This window comes from Tetrao urogallus (assembly GCF_951394365.1).
Source record: "Tetrao urogallus genome assembly, chromosome: 3".
In the NCBI taxonomy this organism is placed as follows: Eukaryota; Metazoa; Chordata; class Aves; order Galliformes; family Phasianidae; genus Tetrao; species Tetrao urogallus.
This window is the reverse complement of record NC_136815.1, coordinates 93,062,933-93,089,510: the sequence shown is the minus strand read 5'-3', so window position 1 is coordinate 93,089,510 and position 26,578 is coordinate 93,062,933. Positions and strand designations below refer to the sequence as shown.

The window sequence follows — 26,578 nt, the reverse complement described above, 5'->3', positions numbered from 1 at the left end:
CGATTGGGCCGCTGTATTTGGCGCTCGGTCCGGGAGGGTGAATCCGGCAGCCGGAGGCAACAGGGGAGGAAGAGCCGGGAGGAGAAACGGCGCCGAGCGGCGGCGGCACGAGATCGGAGCGAGGGGACGGGTGAGCGGGCTGCGGCACCGCGGCCGTCAGGCGCAACCACCGTGCGGGCTGCGGGCCGGGAGCGGTGATTTATAACCGCCTTCCTTTGTCATGGGCGGGCGGGGGGGCAGGCAGGCAGGGCGCGACCGCCTCGGTCCCGAGCGGGAGCGCCGATGGGGCGGCGGGGAGCTTCGTGCCCGCTCTGCGGCCGCTGACGGCCGAGGGAGCGGCGCGGGGCCGGCGGTGCCTTTTGTCTGAGTTGGCTCTGTCCCTCCCGGCCGCGCCGCGCTCGACGGAGCAGAGCCTCGGGCGGGGGGGGGGACGATTGGCGCCGTACGGGGGAAAGAGCCGGCCGGTTCCTCTCCTCCTCGCTGCTCCTCCCCGACGCGGGGGGATCTGCGCCTTTAACGTACGGTCGGTGAGGTCCGAAACGCGAGCGTGAGTGCGTCTCGTCCGCCTCGGCCCCCGAAAGAGGAGCGGGGTGCAGAAGTTCTCCTTGCGCGGCGGCAGCCCCCGCCCAGCGCCGCGGGCGGCTCGGCGGCAGCCCCGTGTGCCCCGCCGTGTCCCGGAAGCGCGGCGTTCCCACTCGCACGTTGCCGTCCCGCCGGCCAGCCTGCGACCGAGCGCTCCTGTCCCGGGCTGCTTTCGCGGGCAGCGAGAGCGGGAGAGCGAGCGGGGAGAGGGGGTCGACCTGTCCGACCGGCTCCCTCGTCGGCACCGGCGCTCCTGAGTTCTGGGAGAGCTGGGACTGCTGAGTTGGAGACCTCGTGTCGCCGAGCGCGGGTGTGTAGGGCGATGTCTGAGACGGGAAAGGACGGAGCTGTGCTGAAGCAACAGGCGTGTGTGCGGTGGGACAGAGGTGATGAAATCCATGTGCTGTAGCACAGCGCGTGTGTATCTGGTGTTAACAAGTGCGATCGTTTGTTATCGTTGTGATCAGTTGTTAGGAATGGGCAAAAGGAAAAGCGGTCTCAGCGTAATGCAGTGAGAACGGTATAACCAACCTGCTCCTGGCTCAAGATACGTCTTCGAAATCGTGAAACGCAGTATTTCACTGGTACTACTCGGGACGCGTTTGTTTTTTAACTATCGAGTTGGAAGTTCGGATTCTTTGTGTCTAAGTAAAAGCATGTAACAAAGTCAGTCTGTTTGTTGCAGGATAGGTTTGTCTTTGTGCAAGTCTAGCAATTGCAGATCCAACTGTTCTGTATTTCAACGAAAGACTTTACTGGTATTTTTAGTACAAGATTAACTTCTAAATTGAGATTTTCTCCTATATGAGCCCTTCCTCTCTTCTTCTCTTTCCTCCCTTCCCCCCCTTTTTTTTTTCTTTTTTCTTTTCTTTTTTTTTTCTTTTTTTTTCCTTTTTTTTTTTTTTAGGGGTTGGCACATTCAGGTTCTTTGTGATGTGTAAAAATTAAAAGGTCATTCTTTGTTTGTCCCCAGTGTCTGTATCAAATTGAGAGTCCGGGGAATGTTTATTTGTGATAACATTAATGCATCTTCAGAAGGGTGAGTATTACTTGTCCACAGTTTATGATAGCTACTCTTGCTTTAGACTAGATCATTATAATATAAATAAGATTTACAGTGTCTTTCAGAAAACATGCTTCCAGTACTTTAGGAGATATCATTCGAAAGTTGTATGCAATGCGTCGAATGTTTTTTTAACTTTGAGAGCTGGTGCTTTATCACTTGTGTACTGTTTATTACTTCAAAATGTAGTTTCTTGTTACAGAGTATTCATTAAAAAAAAAAAATTGAGGGAAAGTACCTTTTTTTTTTTTTTCTTTCCTCTTTTGAGAGAACTCTGTCAGTAAAATGTGTATGAGATGTCAACAGCCACTATCTTCTGGAACTTCGTAAGAATTCAAGTTTGTAATTCAGGAGAAAAAAAGGAAAAATATTTTTTTAGACATTTTTAAATATATAATGTTGCTCTGAAAGTGACAGACACTGAAAATCCCCATTGTCAAAAAAACATTAAATATCTTTGCTCAGTTTAAAATCAGATGAAGCAGTAGTCTATAAGCTTAGGCTGGAGACCTGAAATTCAAACTTTTTTTCTTTCCATGCGGTATTTTGTTCCTTTCTACTTAGAATTTCCAACCAGTTGGAGTATGGTGGGTGGCTTGGTTGAAAATATGCCTTCTAATGGATTTATGTTTGTTCTGTGATATTATGACATTCATAGGTGAAATGTAAATGTACTTCAGCTTATCTGCAAAGAAACTTTAGCTTAGCAAGCAGGGAGTTCTTGTAGTGTGTTAGTGAGTGTACTAATTGTATACATGGAGAGTGAAAACTAACTGCTGCTTTCTGCAAAGTAACATATGTCAGAATAAGTACGTGTAGCATCTCGTGCACTCCAACAGTGCTCATAGAAAAGCTGGTGCGTTTCAAACATCCTCTGGAAATTAGTTTAAAAAACAAAAACCTCCTTGTCAACATTCATTCACAAGAATGTTCTGCTTCTTTAGCTGTATGCATCGTATATACATTTTATTGATTTCACATCTATATCGTTGAAGTTGAAGAACAATTTTAAAAGATGGCGTTAGCTTCATGTGATGAAACAGGGAAGGTTGCTTTTCAAATAGCTGCAATACTGACAGAAGGCAAATTTAACAAATGCTTGCTCTGTGTTGAGCTCTTGTTGTGCTTGAGCAGAAGTATTGTAGAACACTCTAGTGATGGCTATAATCTGCATCTTCTGTTCTCCAGTTAGCTATGATTCACTCTAGCTGACTTGCAGCATCTGAAATTTTAGGGGAGAATCTCAGGATCAAGACCTGTCAGTTTTTGCTGAACAAGAAAAATTCAAAAGTTTACTGAAACAAGTAGATCTTTTCAGAATTATGTGTCCAAGGGAAATTCAGCTGACCAGAGTTTATAAAAAAAAAAAAAAAAAAAAAAAAAAAAAAAAGTTGAGAAAGTGGAACATGTACTATGAATATAATTCTTAAGAATTTTGTGTGATGTTTGCTTACTTGAAAAAAACTAAGACTGCCCTTAAGAAAAGCTGTCAGATAGTAATGAGAGGATTATTTTTAATTCTTAACAATACTATTGCAACCACCCTTGGAGTTGGATCATAGAAGGAAGGTGGAGAGTGCTGCCAAACTCGCTGAAATGGCATCTGAAGACAGCAGCTATGTTGTCTTGTCTCCAAATGTATTTATGTATGTATCTGTACGTTTAGCATCTATGTATATGACTTGAGCAAGCGTGCTGCTATGGCTAAATTCAGTCTTTAAGAGGATGAACTCAGTGGAGTCGTTCAGGTGGTAACTTCAGTTAAGCCTGTATGTCTGGGGAAAGGATGACGAGACAGAAAAGCGTTGTACAAAATCGATGCAAAAAAGGGAGAGGCCTTCTTGGGGAACAATGAAGATGTTCATTCAACTTAGCTGGTTACTTTGATTTGTTCTGAAGTATATGCCATGTCTTTTTGTTGAGTTAAAGACGTAAAGGAAAACAAAAAAGAACTGGGTATTTGACATGTTCTAACAGATATCAGCTAAGGGCTTTGAGATTTATTACAAGTGTGAGGCAGAACTGAAGAGTGAGCTTTGTTGGAGGAGCAAGTAGATTCTGATGAGGCCCAAACAAAAAGCAGTGACATTTTCTAGAGACATGAGTGCAATTTTCTGTAACTGATAATAGCAGACAATTTGGTTGATACAGGCTTGTTTTATCTGTACATCTAGATTTCCGTTAACTGTGGACGTGTTCTGGGTCTTCAATGAAAGTGAAAAAGCTACTTCCAAGTCTGGAGTAGATAGCTTGAATAATTAAGTAATCTTAGGTAGAGGCAACTCTAAAAAATAGGAGTGAAAATTCAGTCCTAATGCAAATGATAATCTTACATTTTTCACTTTTAAAAAAACTAAGTTTAAAACAAAGGAATGTTTAAATATATAGCTTATTATGTAACTACAGGCTTTTAAGTTTATTAGCACTTAAAAAAACCCAAACAATGGGAGATGTCTAAAACACATCTTTATATTCTTTCTGTGTAAAATAAAAATATGAAAAGAAACCAACCCAAACAATTAGATTGTTGTGTGTTAAGCCCTTACTTAGGCTCTCAGCTCAATAGGTGAAGAACACTTTCTTCTTGGAAAGATTTACAATGCTTACTCTGCTCCATTTAATGGTAAAATCAATAGTACTTAAAAGGTGAGATGACCATCTGGAAATCTAGTTATATACTATGTGTGTCCTAAATGTGGATAAAGGTAACAGTGTAATGATATGAGTGGATCAGTGCAATACTGGCAATTGCTTGGAAATGTGGCATAGTATTTCTAAAACTTCTGATTTTGATATATAAATTTATATTAATGAATGAGGTAAAGCCAACAGAATATACTGTCATAATTCTGTGTGCAAGTAAAACTTCTTTAGTGTGCTACTTTAAGGAACATTTCAGAATTGTTTTGTTTTTATGTATATGGTACCTGCTTAAATGATCTTGTGTGCAAACACAGCAGTCCATGTCATGGGCTTTCTAGGATGTGTTGTAAATTAATAGGGAAAAAAAATTCTTCACTGGAGGGCCTGATAGATTTATACTTTGTTAATCTAGAGCCAGCTCTGTTGCCTTTGTCATTTTATGTTGCATCCATTTTTTTTCTCTCATTCAGCCTTTTGTACGGTTGGTTTCTTTACCTTGCATTCAGCTTTTCACAGCCTATGTGATCAGTTTAGATCTCAAAGCCATCAAACGTGATTTAAAGAGAGAAAGTAGTTGAAAGGAAGGAAACTCAGGTCTTAATAGTAAAAAAAATGTAATTATATATAAATGTATACATGCACAGGTATTTATACATATACATATATATATGTATATACATACATGTACATATATGTATGTATACAAGGGAAGCTCTGACAGTAATACCTCCTATTTCACCATGCTGGCTCACAATGTCCAAGGCAGATGTTGGTGGTAGTAGAAGTATGGCAGTAGAAGCTGAACCTTCCTGCCAGTATTCCATTACATTTTGTTGCTGTGACAGATGACAGCAGAGGGGCAGTCTGACAAAATGGCATCTGACATGGAAGCGTGTATGAAGCAAAAGTGTGTGATTGAATTCCTCCATGCAGAAAGATTGCACCCACTGAACATTTATGGAGACCAAAGAGTGGATGTTAGCACAGTGAGGCAGTGGGTGGTAAATTTTAACAAAACTTAATCTGATGGGTTAATCATCATCTATATACTTCATGGGGATGCTGTATGCTACACCCAGTTATTTTGAGGATTTCAAAACGAGAGGTGATTAAATGACTCGCTTGCTTTCATTGCTTGAAGCTTGTTTAGGGACATTTTTAGACAATTTTCTAAATGTACTAAAAAAATTCAGCTACAGCATTTACATACTTCCCTACAGTAAATTCGGTATGAATTTACTGCATACATGGAGATGTAAAAAGTCGTTTTGAAATTTTCAGCTCTTTGCTTATGCAGAAAAAGGAATATGTCGTAGCTGTTGAAGCACTTCACTGCTGTGTGGCAGGGTTTTTCAGTACGGAGTATTGTTTATATGTGTGGATTGAACAGAAGGACTCTTAGGTATTTTAGATTCTTTAGAGTAACAAAAAAAGGCGGGTCAGCAAAACAAGTTAGAGTGGGATAGTCACTGCGCTTCATTCGTGCCCTAAATTATTTTGCCTTTGTAGACATGCCCTAAGTGGTGCAAGTACTATTTCTTCTGCCAGGTTTATCCAGGATATAAAAAAGATTTACAGTATAAGAGATGAGGTGTTAGACAAAACTTGGTCTCGTGCAAGAGGTGTGGATGTTTTAATGGTGGCTTGTAAAGAACATCATCAAAATCGGGCCCAAAACTTTTTGCTGTCCTGCTGTTTGGAGTTTAAAAATGTTTAAAATGTTTTTTGATCCAGAGATCTGTAGGCATGAATGAGAGTATTTAAAAACATTATTCATGCAAATATCCAAATAAATAAATAAATAGTTGGATTACCTGCTACATGGTATGTTGCTGATGTTGCCCAAACTGAAGCAAGTTTTCTCACTCTGTGGTTGAGTGAGAGAGAGGAGAGTTCTGTATCTCTTCCTGGTCAGCTTACAATGATGGTAGAAACTCCTGAAAAGGATATTCAAGCAATATGGCTTTGAACTTTGTGAACTATTTGAGGAGAAAACAAAAAATGAAATTCTGTGGGAGTGAAATTAACACACACACAAAAAAAAAAGGTGGAGAAAATGAAGATGTGATTGCTAGGAGTGTCTTGTTTCCTTCCTGTCTTGATTTACTCCGCGAGGCGAGCGTTATAAATGATGAGTTTCAGTATGATTTGAGTACAGCCAGAGGACTACCTGCAGGCTTAGTTGCTCAGCACTCTGGGAGTGGGAATTGGGTCTACAGGGCCTTAGTTCCACGGTGTGGTTGGATGGTGACAGTGGCTGTGGATACCTCACTGTTCTTCAGCACGGAGGACTCTCTCTCTCCCTCTGGTGCAAAACTGCTGGTGCCACCAGGAAAGAAAGGATAGCACAGATACAGTTACAAGTGGCAGGTGTTCCTTATTGGAGCTAGCAGTGCTGGCAGAACGTCATGGTGATACCTTGAAGTTCGTGGCGGTACTTCTGCATACAGCTTTTATCTGGGATAATGTTTGGTCAGTGAGAAACAGTGTTTGAAGAGACCCGTCTAATTTTAAAAACAGGTTAGAAAGGAAGATTAATAAAAGATAGATGTGCTCCAAGCAAGCATGTGGATGGAGAACAGGGATTGCTTCCAAATGTGAACACTGGATCCCAGCAAGATCTAGGGGTGCAGTGTAAAGCACTGTATGTCATTAAGTTACGGAGCTGGAACAGAGAGCAAGTGTGTCAGTGAGTCTTCTGAACTGCAGCTAATGGCAGTGGCACTGATTAGTATACTACTGTGTTTGATATGTTTGCGTGTTTTTCATGACTTGTTTTGTTTGATTTTCCATGGAATGTGAATTCATTCTGTAATGCTTCATAATTCTGGGGCACTTGCTGATCTTTGAATCCATTGCAGAAAGCATAAATGACTCAGTTATATCTAAGCGATCTCACATTTGGTTTGTGTTTGCTATTTGTGTCAGGAATGACTGTAAAGAGTGTATACAGAATGATGCTGTCAGCCATAGGAGGGCTAAAATCAGCCATTCAAAGAAAATGATCACACTCATTATGAGCTCATTTACAAGGTCTTGCCTATGCTATTGCTAGTTAATAAACATTCCAACTAATTTTAGTTTGAAGATACTGTGAATAAATAAAGTCCTCAATGCTATTTATCTAGTTCACCATATGGTTATGAGATGCATGGACTAGGACACAAAATTTCACAGCGTGAAGAAATGAGTGAGCAGTGGGCTTCGTTTCTTACAGGAGGGAGCTGGGATTGTTCAGTCTGGAGAAGAGGAGGCTCAGGGGAGACCTCATTGCACTGTACAACTTCCTGAAGGGAGGTTGTGGTGCAAAAGGGTCTGGCCTCTTCTCCCAGGCAAATAGTACGACCCGAGGAAATGGCAAGAAGTTATACCAGAGGAGGTTTAGGTTGGATATTAGGAGAAACTTTTTCTCTCAAAGGGTGGTCAGGCACTGGAATAGCCTGCCCAGGGAGGTGGTGGAGTCGCCGTCCCTGGTAGTGTTCAAGAGGCGCCTGGATGAGGAGCTACGAGATGTGGTTTAGTGCTTGTGGTACTAATAGGAATGAGAGGGGGGTTGGACTAGATGATCTTGCAGGTCGTTTCCAACCTTGTGATTCTGTGAATTCTGTGAATTCTGTGGATTGGATTAAGTGTATTATGAAACTCCTAGCTCAATGGTAGCCGTTCATGTAATTGTAAGAAAAAGGGTTGTGTGCAATTTTCTTCTATATGATGACTATCTGGATCAAGATTGCATGTGATGGTTGCCAAAAGAGTGGATCTGCCACAATGTGGGGATTTTATTTATTTTTTTTAAGCGTATTAAAAGAAGGATGAGATGTAGAGGATTGTTTCTAACACAGAAATCTGAAAAAGTGAGGGTCTGGTTTAGCAAGGAAGAGTAATTAACTTTAAAATTCAAAATTAAATGTAAAACTGATGATTTTTGAAAAACTTGCAGCTGTGTTCTCAAAACCACAGAATGTTTCTAAAGATATCAGAACTGATAGATGCAGCAGAAAGAAGCTACTGACTCTAGCTTGAGGCTGGATACAATAGGACCAGAAGATTCTGGAAGTAAAAGCAGAAAAATGAGTTGCTGACAAGGTGAGAATAAGCTCCTGGATGAGTAATTCCTTATAGGTAATTATAAGGGGGTGGAAAAATTTTGAAGTAGCGAGGAAAAATATGATTAGGACTTAAAATACTCGCTTAAAGAACATAGAAAAAAATGTGAGGTGTCTTGAATATTCCGAAGTATCAGTTGGGATCTCTCAACCGCAAGGGGCCACTGAGATGGTAACAAGAGGGAGCCTGTTGATACGTTAATTCAGACAGTGAGCAAGTGTTTTTTGAAGAACGTACAAAGTTACTAATGTAAGGAAAAGCGGTCTTCAGCTTGGCTTTGAGAGGAGCTCTGCCTCTGCAGTTCTTTATTTTAATCTTGGTAAGGTTATGGAGAATACTTAATATTATCGTTAGGCTACATTCTTAATTAGCAAAGCGCTTTTCTGGTTTGTCTTTTTTAATTAATATTTTCAAGAGGAGAAACTGAAGGTTGTGCTCTGAAGTGGAGAAGGCCTCATTCAAATGTACAAGCACAGCAGGATTGCAGCGGGAAGAAGTGTGTGAAATAGCTAGCTGTGGAGTTCTTAAAGAAGACTGTGGCATAGCGGTGTTGGTGCTAATTGGAACAACCAGTACTGTGCACTGAAGTACAGTTCAGTTTGATTAAGCTCTCAAGCATTTTAATTTAGAAATTATTGTTCCCTTTATAGTACTCGTGTTTTCCAAATTATGCTTGTAGTTGATACTTGTAGTTGAAATATCAAGAATTTGAGTAGTGATGATTGTTTTTATCTTCTGAAATGCTAGATCACAATTTAAAAGGCAATCAAGCTCTATAGCATCAGCTGTAAATCAGTGTGATCCTCGGTTTTGAGACAGGAGGCCCAGCACAGAATTGTCTTGCATAATATTTTAGATTGGCAGGGAAATAAGGAGATTATCTGATCCCGTCTCCCTCTCAGACAAGGCCAACCCTGAAATTGCATCAGGCTATTCAGTGTCTTTTTCGCTCCACTTTTTAGATGGTTTCAAGAATGGAGATTCCAGGATCTCTCTAAGTATGTTGCTCTGCTGGACTGTACTCAAAGTGAATAATTTTATCTCTGTATTGAAGTGAAATCCTTGCTGAGACTTGCTTGTTGCCTCTTGTACTCCCATTTAGCATAGATGAGCATGTAATATAAGGCTGGAACACTACTTCTGTGATCATCTGGCTTTAGCTCTGACTTGTGTAAGAAAGTACACTGCTCATGGAACTGAATCTTTTATGCATTTGTTGAAATTCTCAAAATGACTCTTCCAATTTTGATTAAAAAAGGCAAAAGCATTATGCATTTGAAAGATTCTGTTTAGGAGGTTGCGTTCCTGTATGTGGTTTTCTTAAATAATTTTTCACTTCCTATTACTAATACAAATCTAAGACTTCAAGATGATGGTTCTGTCAACTCTTAAAAAAAAATTACTGTTGATTTGGAAAAAAATAGGCATACATATATATGTATATTTCTGTGTGTGAGGCAGGACTGAACTATAAGACCCGGAGTACATTCCTTAATCTCACTTAAGGTGCTGGCAGTCAAAGGAAAAGCATCTCTACTTGGAGCTGGCCTCCTTTGGGAGTTTTTCAGTGAGCCCTTATCCTTGGTAAGGGGTAAGTTCTTCCTTCTTTATTACCTAATTATGCCCACTACCTTTCTTGAGTGATTTGGGAATGGGTCAGTGGCAGCTATATCCTCTGCCTTATACAAGACAAAATGTGCATCTTGAAAAGTAGTCACATAGAGGTAGATCACCAGATTTACTCATTTGATTGTGCAAAAACTTGAGGGGGGAAAAACAAGATTACATGGTGTGACTGCGTATGCTATATGTGGTATGGAAGAGCAGTGTTCTAATGCAGGAAGAGAAGATGCTCTAGCAGATTGCTGATGCTGACAAGAGCAGCTTTACTTTGTTCCCTTAGCACTGGTTGCGTGGCACTTCTTCCAGTTTGGGTGCTAATCAGGCCAGCATGAGTAACTTTGACTGTTTGGTCCAATTAGGAAACTGTATTTTGGGGGGTAGAACAAGTCTGATATAGCTGAACTGATCACTGCGCTCAAATTTACCGTATTTGCCATGTAAACTCTGTCTGAAATGCTGAAGTATTTACACAGATGATGAAAAGGTGTATGGTGTTTTAAGGTCCTATTCCTCTTCCCAGTCCTAGCCAAGAAATACATTAGGATGTATTTGTCATCAGCTTCTAAAAGCAAATGGGTAAGTAAGCGTGCTTAGCTTAGGTTAAGCTGAAATACTTTTCAAAGTTAAATCATGTTAGGCAACTGTTAATACACTCATAATTAGATCGTGCATGTGTCAGGGAGGAGGGAGGGCACTGGCCTCAAATCTGATGACTTTCAAGCTATTGTTACACCAAAACATAATACTGTGATGACAGATTGCTGATTTTTAAAGGGGTTTCACTGCTTAAACTTTAGTGTTGCAAGTACTAATTGCAAGTAACTTAACTGCAGTGAGAATGGTCATAATAAATTTATGGCTATTTCTAGGTGCAGACTTCCTGCTTTCAGTGATGCTGTTCTACCTGGAAGATCTATCTGACTTTCATTGGTCTGTCTTGCTCTAGGGCTGATGCTAAAATGTTTTGCTACCCGCACTGCAACTGAAACGCAGGCTGTTAATTCTTGTAAGCTGGGGTATTTTGACATAAAGGGAGAGTGAGAGCAAACATGCTGAGAATTGGATACTTACAGGCAGACATTTTCTTCTCAGATTAAGGCTGTGGTGCTGGTATATCTGAAACTGTTGATTGCTCTTGTCCTTACATTAAGTTTATTAAACTTAATCATTTTTTTTCTGTTGGTGATAGCTTGTCTATCAGTTTCCATCTCTTGAGCAATGGAGTGCATTCTTGCAGAATGTGGAATCCTGTTAGAGTTGGTCACGAATGTTAGCACCCCACATCACTCACAGCCACTGACGTTCCAAAGAATGAGGAAGAACAAGTGAGCTGTTGAGAGTTGGGTACGTAGCCTAGATTCATGGATTAATCTACTTCTTTACTGCACTCTTTTTCATGATATCTAAGAGGTTAAGCCTTATCATTCTGCTGGCATTTGTTTGGCCGAAGAATGCCGCAGCTGGATGGGTGGCTTCATTAATGTTTCCTGTTTCTAGCTGGTAAGAATAATTTTAATGTACTGGTACATCTCGGTGACGGAGAGATGATGTGTCTCGACGGACATCCCTGTTGGAAGCGGGGCTGGTCTGAACTTCTGCCCTCTGCAGTTTCAGTTCTTTGCCTCTTGTTTCTGCTTCAGTGTTGCTCTCTTCCCTTTGTGTTGATTCAAGTATTTCTGTGGCTGCTGAACAAGCCTGTTTGCAGAATTGATTTTGTTGAAAATTTCTATTTAAAAATGAAATCTGATGGGCTGTTCAGACAGATTTTTTTTTTTCCCTGACCTAGTTTGATTAATAGAATCTTAAGTACTTAAGCTCTCACAAGAAAGGAGGTTGAACAGAGGTGGGGATGAGTGATGTAGGGCCTCTGATACAGAGGATGTATGTTTTTCTAGGCGAAACTGATGCCAAACAATGTCTGAAGATGGTTTAACTTCAGAATAACAGATAATGTTAGATACGTCTTAAATGAAGTATTCTCAGCGCTGCAGAACTTCAGCACAGAAAATAGCACGCAGTATGTTTTAAAGCACAGACGTACTTCATTAAAGTTTTAGAAAGTTGAACTGCACTGTAAAATCCCGTGTTTCTATAACAGAAAAAAACGCTGCAGTGTATTCTCAGTATACTGTGACTAATTCTATGAAGAGTGAGTGTGCTGGGTTTGGATACCGTTAATAAACTGTGCTAGTTTTTCTTTTGTACCTGCCTAAGAGACTTTTGTTGGTGTGGATTAGCGTCTGAAGTACACAAGGTGGCAGCAGCCTTGGGAGTATTTTTCTTTACATGGAAATGAGATTGCAAATTCACTTAGATAAATTTGAAAGAGATTTTTTTTTTCTTCAGAAAACCTAGAAAGTAGAGCAATGAGCAACTGCAGAAGTTCTGCTCATAGCGCAGGTGCAAAGGCTGTTTGTGTGCTGGGAGCGATTTGTCCCCTCACCCGCTTCTCTTGCTTAACATGTTAGCAACTCTGAAATGGCAGCAACAAACACATTTTCTTGCTTTGCCCAGGAGTAAAACTGTTTCTTGACCATAGTTTTTTCACCAATCTGCACACTATTAATGAAATATTGGAATAATTGAAGGAGACAAATACTTGCCCTACAGATTATAGCAGTAATTTATAATTAAATTTGATACAATTTTTTTGAAGCCTGGCATTATGTGTGTGTTTTACTGATGGTTTATTTTCATATGCTTGAGAATTGCAGAAAGAATCTACTGCAAACTGCTAACTTTAGAATAGATTCGTTAGAAAGTATTTGCTTGTTCTTTGTTTTGGGTGTGTGAAATAAAATACTAAGGAGTACATTTCCAAGAGTTTCAAGTAATAAAGTTTGGCTAATATAGTTGATAAATGCATAGCTGCAGTTCAACAATCATTTAGCAGTACTTAAACGTTGTTACTTAGTGCTGTATTAAATTTTGCAATTGGAAAGTGATTTGAAGTTTTTTTTATTGGATGATTTTTGGAAGTTGAATGTTCTGGAAAACAGACATTTAGTTGTACTCTGAATACATTGATTTTGGTACTTCACATTTGGGTTTTTTGTTAATTTCCTAGTAGGATGGGCTGTTTTTTTTTTTTTTTTCTTGAGGTTTATGGAGAGGTCCTCTCCATCTTTTTCTCTCTTCTGTTGCTAAAATTCTGCTTTTTGAGCTGAATGTGAAAATTGCCATCAACTGTGCTGCCTGAGCTTTGTTTCATTTTTGTCTTAAGCTGAGGAAAAGCATATGAAGTATGCTTACACTGAGGGGCATAAATGCTGTCTGGATCTGCTAACAGCTTACAGTTAAAGAGCTAGTCTGCTATTCCAGAGCAAACCAGCATGTGAAAGCAGCAATTCCTTGTGGTATAATTGTGTGCACTATTCTTCTTGCCAATGTTCATCAGAGTTCCTAACAACAACTTCCTGATTTATAGTCCTGCACAAATTGCTTACGTTACCATTGTGGGTAGAATCATAGCATGGCTGGAGTTGGAAGAGACCTTGAAGATAGTCTATTTTCTGCCCAGGGCCCCATCATCCAACAGATTGTTTTAGGGAAGAAAAAAACCAAAACAACAACAAACACCACAGTTGTAAAAGTGAGGCTTTCACTTACTCTTGGTCAATTTCATCCAGCTTACCGTGTGTGCCTTTGTGAAGAGTGGCTACAGCTCAGCAGGCACTGTTGGGAAAGGTGGGCTGATTGTAACCTGCTGTTGCTGCTGAGGAAATCACTTGGATGAGTATCTTCATTGTGTAGTACTGAATCTAAATGAACCATCGCTCGGGATGCCATACGTTGTACATGAAGCCAGCTGAGATGTATGGTTTGAGCTTACTAGTGCATCCAGTCCAGAGAACTTGATGGAAGTATGTCACAGGATTCATGTCATCACTGAGGTAGAGGGGATCTGGAAGTGTGATGCAGTTTTCTGAGTTGGGCTGTGCAGTTCTGTAAGCTCCCCTAGAACTTGAGGTACTTAAAGCAAATGTGGATGCATGCACAACTGGCTTTATGTGAGGTTCTTAAAGTCCTGAGTTCCCCAGACAGAATTATTTTATTCTTTCATTGCTTCAGGCCCCGGAAAACTATTACTTGATTGTTCATTGGTTTGCATCAGCTTAAACATGCCCTTTCTCTGTTGCATTTTATATTCTTTTTCCCCTCATACTTTCAGCGCTGAAGCTGTTGGTTAAGAGTGATCTGAAGTGTAGTATTTTATCACTTTATGTGTAGGTTTAAAGTAGATGAATGATTTTTTCAGTTTAGATCGACTTGCTGCAAAGACCTGAGGAGTTGTGCTATGCACAGTATGTTTGATTCTTAAGGATCTCAATTTCTGAGCAGTCAGAAGATGATGTAATTTGTTACATTTTGAAATATAGTGGAATATAAAGCCCAGTTGTAGAATTAATAACAGCCTTTTAAAAGTGCAGACCCTTGCATTTATTCCCCATTCTTTTCAATTTGGAAATTTTTATTTTTCTGAAATTTGACAGGGTAGCCAGAGGAGCTTAAGTATAGTTCTTGACAGTAATATGACTGCTTGAATAGACTGCCTAATTTATAGAATTGTCTATGTTCTTGTCTTGCGCTGATGGATATTATCAAAGTGACTAAAGAAAAATAGGATGCTATTTTAAATAACTTTATTTTGTTTTCTGAGGGTAAAACAGTAGCAATTTGAAATAATGTTTTTTCTATACTTTATAGTCTCTTGTTGTGAATTCCTGATATATTGTAAACACTGTAGCTGCTGATGCTTAGTAGTTGTCTGACTTAAGCTAATGCAAGTTTTTAAAAAACTTTCTGTAAAAGGATCTTGCACATAAATTAATTACGAAACACTTAACAGAGTTTATTTAAAACACAAGCATGTGTATTCTAGCACACTAGTTTCTTGTTGCCTTTCATTTCTAGCTATGCAAGCATGAATGGGGAAAAAAAAAAACAGCAATGCATTTCTTTGTTTTGATGGTGCTCTGCTTCAAATAACATCCTTCTTCTCTTTAGTATGAATCTGTAATGGCAAATCCTATCCACACACTTAGTTATACTGTAAAATCATTATGCCTGTGGCATGGAGGCATTTGTAATGTTGCAAGAAATGGAATAGATGAAGTGGCAGGGGAGCTGGAGAGAAGGGTGTGGGAGCACAGGAGCAGGCAGCATGGGGTCGCTTGAGCTCTGCAGCATTGCGCTCTTGGAAGGGCTGGCTGGGTATGAGGAGCATTGGACCCAAGGACTTTAGGCTTTGCATTTGGGCAGGGCGCGTGCATCCCTTGCTTTTCATGTAATGAGGATTGTCTGGTCTGGAACGAGAGAACTCGTCTGTCCTTGACTGGCCAGGTAGAAGCTAGAAGTTCTTGGAGGTGACTTGCTGCATTTCTCAGCCTTCCCTGTTTTGTGGAGGGCACGTGAAGTTCTGGCAAGATTTTCCTCCTGAGAATGAGGCCAAATAAGATCAAGCAAGATTACTGCAGGAGGTGAGCTTTCTCTAGAGATGGTATTACTGTTTTGGAGTTATGCTTCCTTTCTCATATTTGTTATGGAAATGGTATAAAATGCCCATAAATAATAACTGAGTTGACTGCACAGTTTTCTTCTAAATAAAATTTTCAGGACTTAAACTGTTAAATTATTTCTGTGGACTCTCTGTGTAAAGAAGATGAAGAAATAAGAAAGAAAAATTTGAGACAATAGAAATAGCTAGCAGAATCCAGAAAGGATAATCAGACAGAAGGAGGAGATGGCCTGGGGGCTGTCTGAATCAGACCATTACACAAAAACTATCTAATATTTTGTAGTTTGTTAAAATGGAAAATGTTTAACATTATACTGTCTTAAGATAGGTGAATTCTTACAGAAGGAAACCTATCATTTTTTTTTTTTTCATTTCTTACTCATGATCCTGCATAGGCTATGCTTCTCTATGCAACTCATCCCAGTTTCTGAAGCTTAGTTTCTTAAATGCATGTTGGGTTTTTTTTTACCAACCTTTTAGTTGGTGTTAATAAAATACCACTGACAATTCCTATAGTCCTCATATAAACGCGTCAGACCAGCTGCTCTATTGGAATTAACTCTGTCCTGTATGAAAATGCTTTTTTCTTATGGCCTGCCCTCCCCATTCTGTTTTCATATTCTCCTGAGATTGAAGACAAAAACAAACAAACAAACAAAGAAAACAAACCAACAGCCAATTATTTCTTACGTGTTGAAACACTGTAGTTCTACCTTGGAGATGTTTCAGCTGCACAGAAATATACAAATGTAGTTCACTTGCTGCCATGGATTTATGGGCTGGTAGGGGCCAGTCCCAGAATTGAGCCGAACTGGCCCATAAACCATTGACACTTCTTTTGAAAGACTTCTAAAAGCCAATATTGGAAAAAATTTTCTCATGGTTTTTCAAGATTAATATTGTACAAGCTTGGATCTTTAACTCATTGCATTACACTGCAAGTAATTTCTGTGCAACTTGTGTCTGTGTACACTTCCTTTTCACTCAAATGCTTTCTCTTTCTATGGACTTAGCATTTACAAGGATATTCCTAGGCTTTTTTAACACTTATTTGTCTTAACGCACTGTGTGTATCCCAGTTATCTTTGCAGATTAACATTATTACTTTATCTAGAAGAACTTTTTCATAAGCAACTTAGCGGAAGCAATATTGTATTTTTTATTTTCTGTCATTTATTTGCTACCTTCCAATCAAGTTAGTTATCCATGTTGTACCCCAGACAGCATCTTGAAACTACTACAGGAAGAATGTCTTGTAAGTCTCGTTGCTTTCAGAGGAGTGGCCAGAGTGTGCAGTGTGTGTATCATCTTGTCAAGTACAGAGTATTATTTTCCTTCCTATTTTATCATATCATTTAGCAGTTGTGTTTATTACTGAGAAACTGATTATGCTGGATTTGTTTTTTCTCTTGGGTTTTAGACCATAGTTTTGGGATTTTCTGAGACTGTTTCAGCTATGTGAGGGAATGATGAGAATTCTGGTTATTTTCCTTGTTGTTAGTATAACTATATGTGGTTTCCAAATAGATCTGTGTTTGATGGATAGGCCTTTCGTGACACTTTAATTTTCTTTGAGAAAACAGTAAGTAGCAGTTAGTGGTGCTTAAACCAAATGTTGAATGGCCTGTTGATTTGTAACTAAAATTACTTTTTTTCAGTGTCTATCACTTAAGTATGAGGGGGTTGTTGTTTGAGTTGGGATGGTATTCAAAATGCCTAGTTGGGCAAAAAAAGGATATAATAGATACTGAAGAATTGTCTCTGTCCTGCCCTTTCCATCACTCTTCTAACTTCCTTTGTAAGCAGACTGGTTTGGTAGTACTAATACGACACTGTTTCTTACAGGTTAATCATGGGTCAAACAGGAAAGAAATCTGAGAAAGGACCAATTTGTTGGCGAAAACGTGTAAAATCAGAATATATGAGACTGAGGCAGCTCAAGAGATTCCGACGTGCAGATGAAGTGAAGGTATAGGATGTTTTGATTCTCTTGTTTAGTGTCTATTCTCAGAATTGATTTTCTTAAGTACTGAGTGACTCTGTAAGTTGTCCTGCAATAACAATTTCGTGATTGTCTTTGTTAATACTGAAAACTTGTCTTAACTCTAATCTTATAAGCAGGTGTGTTACATTTGTATGTGATTGAATCGAGCGTGCTAAGCATCAGAAGAGACTGAAGAGAGAAAGTATGGCGATTTGTTTAGCCACTTTCCTAATTCCATTTAGAATTTAATTCGGTGCTGAACCTTTAGATCTCTAAACATGAGATCTTCTTTTCAGTCCAAGAAAGTGATAATGAAATCTATTGAGACTGACTGACATTTAAACAAAATTGGAAGAATTTGATGTTGAGAACTTTTTAAAATCTATTTGCATTTTTAGTGAATGTTGTGATTCCTTAAGATTTTAGCAGGTGTCTTCATCTTATTTGTAATATTCACAATTGTGGTTTATTTTTAGAGTATGTTTAATTCTAATCGTCAGAAGATACTGGAAAGAACTGAAATCTTAAACCAAGAATGGAAACAGCGTAGGATACAGCCTGTACACATCATGACTTCTGTGAGCTCTTTGCGCGGGACCAGGGAGGTTGGTTAACATGTGTTGTGGTAATTCCACTTACAAGGTTGTTAGCGCGTTTTTGTTTGATTAACCGGAAAGTTGGCTCTTCTTTCTTTTCTAGTTTTACATGACTTCTCAGCCAATTTTTTTTTCTTAGAAGTAAAGGAATAATTGATGTCCCCTAGGTGACTTCTATCTGAAAAGCAGTAAATAAATAGCGGGTTGCATAGCTTTGAGCAACACACAAGTCTGAAACTTATTTGGATTGTACTTCAACATCCTTTTATCCTTTTGTCTCTCTGATATTGGAAGTCTCATATTGGTCCCTGATGGACCAGTGGTACAAATGAGTAGATACTTTGGTTCTTACTGAGTTAAAGCACATGGAAGCCGTCAATGCAGCTATTTGAATAAATCTGCTTTATACTAAGTAAGTCATTTAAATGAGTATGTTCTGTAAGAAGCGAATTCTGATGACAGCCTGCTTGGGAGTTCAAATTGGCAAGTTAGTAGCTCCTCTCCAACTTCCAGTTTTAAGTGAAGGTTCAATTTATGTTAGTTGCACTTCTTCAAATTAAGACAGTTTGATCATGTGTAATAATCTGAAAAGCTAGTTCTTTTTTAGTAGGATGAGAATGAAGATTTTACTGTGAACAGGTTAAGAAAAAAAATCAGACAAAACCACAACATCTTTCTATGGAAGGAACTCGGCCAGACTTACGCTTTCATAACTTTTTAGAGGGAAGCTGGTGTTGTGTATATCAGGAAGGTGCATTTGTGTGCTTCACTATTTTCTTTGTCTTTTTAAAATTTTTTTGTAGCCTGGCTCACTATTTTATGTTAACACCCTATGTGAATCGATGGAGCACACTAAGTACTGTATTAAAATGCAGTCTGTCTTGGGAATTGGAAGAACTCTAATGCTTGATCTAAGATTTCATTTAAACCACTCCACTATAAATTATGGCAAATGTAAACTTTTTTCTTTCTTAATATGCCTAATTTCTTCATAGTTGTATAGAACACTGGCTGGTTTTGTTACCTGACTGAAACTTCTTGAGAAACTATGGTTTTGATTAAGACTGTGGTGATACAGGTTTTCTCCAGTGGTTAGCCCAGTGAGTGTCAGCCAGAAACCTTAATATGTTCTGTGTTAGGCTAATAAATATCAAGCTGAGTTCTGTACCTAAACAAGGGAAACAGTCCTAAATGCATTCAGCCATTTTAACTTATCTTTGGAATTGGAAGTCTCATGTGAACAGTAAGCTGAAAGTAATTATTTTTTGCTTTTGTATTTTTCTCTAAGATTAAAAATTTGCTAGAAGACTGGTAGATAGAAAATATACCTTCTTTCAGGGCGATGTTGTAAAGCAGTATCATAATATGGTATTTTGAGTATTTGCATACATGGCAGAAATCTAACTTCATTGCCTACAGATCTTAAATCTGAAACAAAAACCAAACAAACCAAGAAAAAAGATTAAAAAAAAAAAAATCTAACTTTTGTCATTCTACTGGGTACAGTCTCTGTATGTTGTTTGTTATATTACTTTGTATATTTCTTTAGAAATGTGAAGCTCTGTTCATCTTTCCCTTCTGGAAAGGAGAAAAATCTCTTGTCTCCACTTCCATTTTTTTCATTTCAGGTAGCCGTGAGAGCTATTCTAAACGTAATTGTACTTAACTCCAAGTCTTCTTTGTACTTTCCCTACTATTGTGTTTTCCTATCTGCCTTTTGTAAATTTTTGGGGGGATTTTCCATATTGTTCCTCAAATTTGAGAAGAGCTGATCTATTGACTAGATTGGAGAGTAACCCAGAAGTTATTTGTATTCCGTGACGTGTCTGGTCTTTGGAGGCTGCGTAAGTCTCCAAAAAGACTGGAGTCCCACAGCTGAAAAAGATGTGTTCTGAGCTGAATAGTGAATCTTTTTTTTCCCCTCTATTCTTTGTAAACAGTAGGCATAATCAAAGAGTTGAGGATAGGATAAAGATAAGAAGTCGATATCAGGGAAGCAGAGCAGGAATTAACAAGAGCATCTTTTTCCATAAGGTGTCTTGATGGTATTATAATACCTTTTTAACATATATTATACATGATTTCTGCAGTGAATTGATCTGAATTCAACCGCCGCCCTGATGGCTTGAGTAAATAGTCTAAGACCAGCAACAAGTATTAAATCTCTTCTGAAATGCCTGAAATAGCTTATTTTGTAGCTGAATAGTTTGAGTGAAATACTAAATACCTTAAAACAGCCATTTTACTATCATGTGGAGGGGAAAAAAAAACACCACCGTGATCTGTTAATAAAGGTACCAAACCAGAAGTAATTTCTGCATCTTTTTTCCTTCTAAACTCGTTCTTATTATGCCCTGAAAGTCTGATTCATTTTTCAAAGATGGATCTAGCTAGTTTTGATAAACACTTGCTCTGTTTGTTGTATACTTCCTTTATTTTTATTTTTTTCTGAAGTTGCTATTGTAAGTGTAACTTCAACCTCTGATTTCAGTGCTCTGTTACCAGTGACATAGACTTTCCAAAACAAGTAATCCCCCTGAAGACTCTCAATGCTGTTGCTTCTGTGCCTATAATGTATTCTTGGTCGCCCCTTCAACAAAATTTTATGGTAAGTTTAAAAAAGTGGTGTGGGAAGAAATATGGGTGAAAAGGGAGGAACTTACTTTCACTCTTAGTTCTAAAACTATCATTAGTTGCAAACTAAGTCTATATGTTTAATGCTCCTCAGTATCTCTAAAACACTGCTTTAAAGAGAGCCTTAATGGCAGGTGACTACTCATATTGCACTGCATTTTACGGATGCAGCTGTGAGCGTTTATGTAACAATAAGCATTTTCTGAGAGATATCAGTATTCTCATTTAAGACAGTTGAAGAACATACCTATAGTGAAATGGTAATTTCAATGGAATAGAAAGAATTTAACCCTTAATTAGTCTTCTCATGTAGTGGTGATCTTAGCAACCAGATGCCTTTTCTTACAATGAGCTTTGTTGTGTGTACATACAGCCTTCATGTTAATTTTCTTATATAAATATCTGACTTATTTGAAAAGGTTAGCTTATTAAGATCTTTGTCACTGCTTTGTGCACAGTGGCTTATGGTTATTACAGCAATCATAGCAAAGTGATTTAAATATCTAATTTTATCAGTATGTTCAGAGTTCCTCCACTTCTTTCTTTTGTTTCTACTTGCTTTCATTTTGTCATTATCTGAGTATTTTGCACTGCTGAAGAATCATGATCAGCAGCAATGATTGAGTTTATTTTCCTAACAATAAGGTTCTTCTGAATTATTGGAAGATACTGCTGAGTATCAAGGTCTGTAAATTCTTTATAGAGAAAACAAAACTGACAGTGGCATTTGCATTAAATTGTAAGGCATATTTCTGTGGTATCTGTTTAGAGAACTTGAATTTGAGTGTTTCTGTATCATATTTCCTTACCTCTAATAAAGAAACGAAAGGATTGTTTCTATCATATATTGACATGGATGGGAAGCAAGGAAGGGACAATTAATTTACCACTGTAAGCTTTCCAAAAGCTAGGTAGCTTATTGTGCTTCTTCAGCAGAAGCTTTGTTGTAGCAGTGCTCACCTAAATGCAGGAGTTATTGTCAGTACCTCGAGCTAGTCACAGCTGGGACAAAATAATGTTGATTACAGATGGGGAAGTTTGGTTAATTTAGTTAACTGTGAATATGGTTTATATGCTCAACATGCTCAGATGGGTAAGCCAGTTTAACTGCGACATCTCTGGTGAAAACATCAGTGCTGACACTGCCGATGCAACTTAAAATTGTTTGATCATATCTGTTGTTACTAGGTAGAGGATGAAACTGTTTTACATAACATTCCATATATGGGAGATGAAGTGCTTGACCAGGATGGTACCTTTATTGAGGAGCTGATAAAGAACTATGATGGGAAAGTGCATGGAGATAGAGGTGAGCCCAAGCACTTGGGTGTATTTATCACTACTTCCTACATAAACAGTTGCTGTCAGTTTTGTTTATTAAGGCCTGATGCTTGCCTGTTGCAGCAGTATTTCTAGAATTCCTTCTCTGTGTAAGTACTGGGTATAACAGAGTCTGTTTAAATCTATTGGTTTTCGTAAGGCTATAGAGGATTTAAGTAATAGTATGGAGAAAATGAATGCATATATATATATATATATATATATATATATATATATATATATATATTATATATATATTTTATATAATTTATATATATATTAAAATATAATATATTTCTTCATTAATTATTAATTAATCCTTAAAATATTTCTTCATAATTTCTAGGTTTAACATGGAGAATTTTCTGGTCTTCAGTGTTTAAAGCTTTGAAATGCAACAGTGTAATGTTCTGATGTATGCCCTACCTTGCAGAAAGTGGCAGGAGAAGCGTGCAAAACTGATTATGACAACATTTACACATGCAATTCAGTAGAAAAACCATTTTGGTTTTCTTCTCTCGTTCTTTCATGTGTGCTACTATGTACTACTACTTTCATTGGTTATCACAAATTACCTGCTGCTTTACAAACATCAGTTCTGTAAATCAGATTGAACACAACTGTCCTGGTGGTATGCATATGTATTCGCAGGTGTTTTTCCTTGAATCTGTGTATCTATCCAACTCTATATCCACCACAAGGCTAAACATTTTTCGTTGCTTATGAAAGTTAAGCTTGCAACTCAGTAGAAAATATTTGATGATATACCAGTCTTGTTGGTTTACATCAGGCATTTGGATAGCTGGTGTCTTTATAGTTCTTGAAGAACATAATGAGTTGTTTCCTCTGGATATTTTTATGAATTTGCTGATGGTTGGTTGCCTTGTCAGAGAACTGATTAGGTCAGCGTGTTGAAATTACTAGTAAATGTATTCTGTTACTAATTTCACCATTTCATCAAATGAGTCTATCTTTAAAATTAATCTTTTTTCGGTGTCTTATTTGCCATCATGAAATTAGAACTTACTGTTATTAGGGGTACTTTGTAACTATCTCAAAAGTTGAAAGAACGCTTTTCATTTTCCTGACAGTGGTTTTTTTCTTTTCATTATAGCCACACACAAAGAACTTAAATGCCATGGAAATCTGTAATCCAGAGACACTCTCATATAGGAGCCAGAATTATAAAATATTTCTGTAATTGTACTTCTGATTCATATTAGCCTGTGTGTATACATTGAGAGTTCTGTTTAAAACATCCAGGTTGCAGCTGTTTCCATTGTTCATGTAGGAATAAATCCATTAGAGTCCTACACACGTATGCCTTCTGTTCAAGTTCTAAAGCACAGTGATAAACAGTACAGTTCCCACGTAGCTCAGTTGCTTTTTGAGAAGTAACATCACTAAGTACAGCTTTTCCCTCTCTTCAAAATTACACTTCTGTCCGTCTGCACTGTCCTGTGATTTTCTGAGCTAACGAGCAGATACACAGTGTTGTATCCTTCACTTTTCTCATGATTTTATTTTGTTTCTGTCTAAGGTTGGCTTTTGTTTGTTTGTTTGTTTTTAACACCTTGCCAGTGGGATCTTTAATGGGGGAAGTAGATGCCGTGAAACTACCAACCAAAAATATCTTTGGGGGTTCTCTAGCTTAGGATAGCTTCATAATCTGTGTGCATTCATTGCCCGACTGTCTTAACCTAACCTAGTTAGTAAGCCTACTCTTTTCTTTAAGAAAACTTTACAAATTTTTCTTCTCTTCTTCCTAGTTGTCACTTCAAAAAACAAAGCCGAGTGCTTTTAACTCTTCTTCGTTCATACAGTGAGGCTAAGTAGGACAAACACAAACTTGTTTTTCATAAATTAAAGGTTTTACCATAATCCAAGCGTACAGAGGATTAAAAATACTTCATGTGCACAATGTGATTTTTTTGTTCACTCCCAATTTTGCTGAATTTCAGAATGTGGATTTATCAATGATGAAATATTTGTTGAGCTGGTCAATGCACTTGGTCAATATAGTGATGATGAAGATGATGATGGAGATGACAATCCTGATGAAAGAGATGACAAGCAAAAAGATCGGGAAGGTAACAGGATGGGTATGTCTGTCTGCAGACTTCAAAAATAAGACCAAAAAGCTCTTTTCTTTAATCACTTGATACATTTGTTCAAATCATTCTACTTGATAGTTTTCAGCTCTGAAGTAACGCTATTTTCTTCATCGTGTCCTTTGCCATTTAGTTCAAGAATTGTACAGAGAATGCTACAAAAATGCTTTTGCCAGTTTTCTTTCTCTGTGACCTGAGACACAAATCACAAATCAGTTGGGTATCTAAATATATATATCAAAGTCTTAATAAATAATTTAGTACTCCTCAGAAAATTGACTAATACTATTCTTAAGCAGGCAGAGTTCTGAATTGCCATCTCCATCTGCTGTTGAAATAACGGTTTCTCCAAATTTTGTTAGTGCAGTTCTGTCAGCAGAGAAGATCATTTTAAGGAAATTACTTTAAATTCTTGGTAACTTAGAAATAAACTTTGTTTCTTTTATTAGGATTTTGGCGCAGTCCCTCTTTTTCTGAATGCCTCTTTGAGGTAGCAAAGGAGCAGAAAAATAATTTCTTTTGTTTTGTTTTCCACACGTTTTCCTGCTTTGACAGAGAAAGAAAGCCACCCACCTCGGAGGTTTCCATCTGACAAGATATTTGAAGCCATTTCCTCAATGTTTCCAGATAAGGGTACAGCAGAAGAATTGAAAGAGAAGTAAGGGTATTTCAAATATTACTAGTTCGCAACACGAAACAAAGATTCCATGACTTCATTAAATACTTGTTGATAAGGAATCTTCTCCCATCCCCTTCAGAAGCGTCTGGCTTCTGTAGCGGTTGTATAACTTCCCGCTCCCTTTGAATACCACTGCAGATGTTCTCTCTAGTTGAGCGAAGCAACGGAGACAGGTTTATTGGTCTTTCAGACTAATGGAAAGCGAGTGCTTGCATGTGATTAACGATGTCATTTGTTAGTAATATGTGTGAGACGGTGACGTTCAAGAAAGTAAATGCATGCCTTCCTAACGATTTTATATTAATGAGTATAGAATCGAGTACTTGTCACACTATTTGCTGATGAGCAGGCAGTTACCTTTCCTACAATTTTTAAAAATTTGTTTCTAAAAACACATAGTGTTACTGCAGTTGAAAGTTGTATGGTTTTTATTATACTGAATAGAAACCTTGTATTTCTTTCTCTTAAGATACAAAGAACTCACTGAACAGCAGCTTCCAGGAGCTCTTCCTCCTGAATGCACACCAAACATAGATGGACCAAACGCTAAGTCTGTTCAGAGGGAGCAAAGCCTACATTCTTTTCATACACTCTTCTGTAGGCGCTGTTTTAAATACGATTGCTTTTTACATCGTAAGTACTGTTGTATTGTGCTTCTATAGCTTTCTTTTTGCAAGTTGGAGAACTTAAAAGAGCCGTGAGATGCAGTACAGAAAGAGGAAAAGTAGTAACAGTAGTATCCCAGAAGTTTACAAAAGAGTTCTGTCCAGGTTGATGTTACTTTATGGTAAACTATCAACTAAACTATGTTACTATGGGAAACTATCTCTTTAGAACGTTGAATGTACCTGTTAAGGTGGTTTTAAAGGATATTTTTGCATTCAGCAGATCTTACAGATGTTATTTCTCTTTGTGTGATCTTCAAGAAAACGGCCTTTTTTTTTTTTTTTTTTTTTTTTTTTCCCACTGTAGTTACACTTTTGCAGCTTTTGTGGAGAAACTGAGAACTGAATGCATTTCTCCATAAAGATATCTGTTGTTTAGCAGACTTGCTTCATCTTCCATAAGGGAGAATGAATATCCGTGAAGTTTTGTCTTCAATTCTCTTAGGCTACTTTCTAGCCATGTTGCACCTACCTGATGATTTGAAGAATAGTTTCAGACATTTGAATTTTAGCAACTGGGATATCCTTTCCACTGTATTCCTTCCACGTTGCCCCATTCTTCTGGGGAATTTAATGAGAACTTCAGCAATTACACAAGTTTTCTTTTGCAAACAGTTAAGAATAAGATTCTGTACTGCTATGTGAGACTGTTCTTTCTCTGAAAATGGAGTCAAGTGTGAAGGGAAACATCACAGTCAAAGATGAAGTGGTTGGATTTCTAGTTGAATACTGCAATGCCCTCTATTCAAAATTAATTTTCTCAGTTGATTTAACTGCCCCGTGTATATTAGACTGAGTATATATATCTGGAAGTCTTTGTGCTTTGTCAGCAGCTCCTTGTCCAGCACACGTGCATTCTGCCTGTATTTGTACTTCCTGCTGAAGGCATTGCGCAGAGCTGCTTCTTTGTGGTATCCCTTGTTTGCTTTTTGGGTTAAAGAGGAACTGGACTTATTCTCAGATGGGAGGGAGGGGGAAATTTCTAGTTTCATCAGGGTTTGTGGCTTTTGGAGTTGGCTCAGTTAGTTTCACTTTCTCCCTGTATTCCATTGG

General features: G+C 38.2%; 1 protein-coding gene across 5 annotated transcripts in view; it reads left to right on the top strand.

Annotated features, from left to right (window-relative positions):
• Positions 1-1,583: 1,583 nt before the first annotated feature.
• EZH2 (enhancer of zeste 2 polycomb repressive complex 2 subunit) overlaps positions 1,584-26,578 on the top strand; it is a gene marked incomplete at both ends in the record, with an annotated part of 43,411 nt that continues 18,416 nt past the window's right edge. For 2 of the 5 annotated variants that reach the window (XM_079533483.1, XM_079533481.1), the window contains 7 exons: positions 17,389-17,505; positions 17,997-18,098; positions 20,608-20,724; positions 21,939-22,059; positions 24,032-24,172; positions 24,737-24,839; positions 25,330-25,493. In XM_079533483.1, coding sequence (XP_079389609.1) covers positions 17,389-17,505; positions 17,997-18,098; positions 20,608-20,724; positions 21,939-22,059; positions 24,032-24,172; positions 24,737-24,839; positions 25,330-25,493 — 865 coding nt within the window. Of the gene's footprint in view, positions 1,622-17,381; positions 17,506-17,996; positions 18,126-20,607; positions 20,725-21,938; positions 22,060-24,031; positions 24,173-24,736; positions 24,840-25,329; positions 25,503-26,578 lie in introns of those variants that run through there. The other 3 variants (XM_079533479.1, XM_079533480.1, XM_079533482.1) reach the window with 3 other exon arrangements.